The 1268-nt window shown below is 43.8% G+C and overlaps 1 protein-coding gene across 1 annotated transcript in view; it reads right to left on the reverse strand.

Moving 5' to 3' along the window:
* LOC310725673 (uncharacterized protein) overlaps window positions 1-931 on the reverse strand; it is a gene marked incomplete at its 5' end in the record, with an annotated part of 942 nt that extends 11 nt beyond the window's left edge. The window contains 2 exons of the mRNA XM_083540679.1: window positions 1-459; window positions 644-931. The exon at window positions 1-459 is cut by the window's left edge and continues 11 nt beyond it. Of these exons, the coding sequence (XP_083396805.1) occupies window positions 106-459; window positions 644-931 (642 nt within the window). The remainder of the gene's footprint in view (window positions 460-643) is intronic.
* Between the last annotated feature and the right edge of the window lie 337 nt (window positions 932-1268).

The following is a 1268-nucleotide window of genomic DNA, read 5'->3' on the forward strand; positions in this document are numbered from 1 at the left end:
TTTTATTCTTTTATTCTGCGTCTCCTGAAGTACAGCGATGTTCTAATGTTACTGAGTAAAATATCTCACGTAGCGAGTGTTCACGTGACCTCACCAGTTATCTCTCTACACATTACACATGCTAAATAGCTTACATGATGATGAGGAACATGATGATGATGATGATGATGATGATGATGGTGATGATGACGATGATGACAGTGATGATGATGATGATGATAGTGATGATTGTGATGAGGAGGAGGATGTAGCAAAGCATTTAAGACATCTGCTCTGCTGGACTATAATCTTCATCGCAGGAGAAGTTGTCGAAGTATGCCTCGCGGTTCTGATCATCTGCAGAACAGCGCTTAGTAGCACGATGTCAGTGCACGGGTCCAGCTCCAACTCTTTGCTGTAGTTCTTCACCGGAACCACGGCAGAGAGAGAGACACCCAGACGCACACTCACCTCCTGCACCTACACACACACACACACACACACACACACACACACACACACACACACACACACACACACACACACACACACACACACACACACACACACACACACACACACACACACACTTCTCCATCCAAACGCTAGCTAAAGTTTGATGTAAAAGTCATGAAACATGGAGACCTGGAGCAGAAAATCTCACCATCTTGTAAATGTAATGACTCTGATAGATGTGTTTCACATCCTCCCCCACTGACCGACACGCTTCATCCACCTTAGTCAGGAGAACCATCTGTGGTATTCCTGTAGTGCGTGCACACACACACACACACACACACACACACACACACACACACACACACACACACACACACACACACACACACACACACACAGTCTTATATATTGTGACTCCTGTGGTTGAACAGTAGGTTGGAGTATTTCTGCTGGGTTGTGAAGTTCTCGTTCTTCTGAATGATCTCCAAGTGTTTTATTGTTTTATTCGCATGTGTGTGTGTGTGTGTGTGTGTGTGTGTGTATGTGTATATGTGTGCGCATGTGTGAATATGTGTGTGTGTGTGTGTGTATGTGTATATGTGTGCGCATGTGTGAATATGTGTGTGTGTGTGTGTATGTGTGTGTGTGTGTATGTGTGTGTTTGTGTGTGTGTGTGTGTATGTGTGTATATGTGTGTATGTATCTGTGTGTGTGTATGTGTGTGTGTGTGTATATGTGTGTGTGTATGTGTGTGTGTGTGTATGTGTATGTGTGTATTTGTGTGTGTGTGTGTGTAAGTGTGTATATGTGTGTATGTGTGTATATGTGTG

This window comes from Silurus aristotelis (genome assembly GCF_946808225.1).
Source record: "Silurus aristotelis genome assembly, chromosome: 5".
NCBI lineage: Eukaryota > Metazoa > Chordata > Actinopteri > Siluriformes > Siluridae > Silurus > Silurus aristotelis.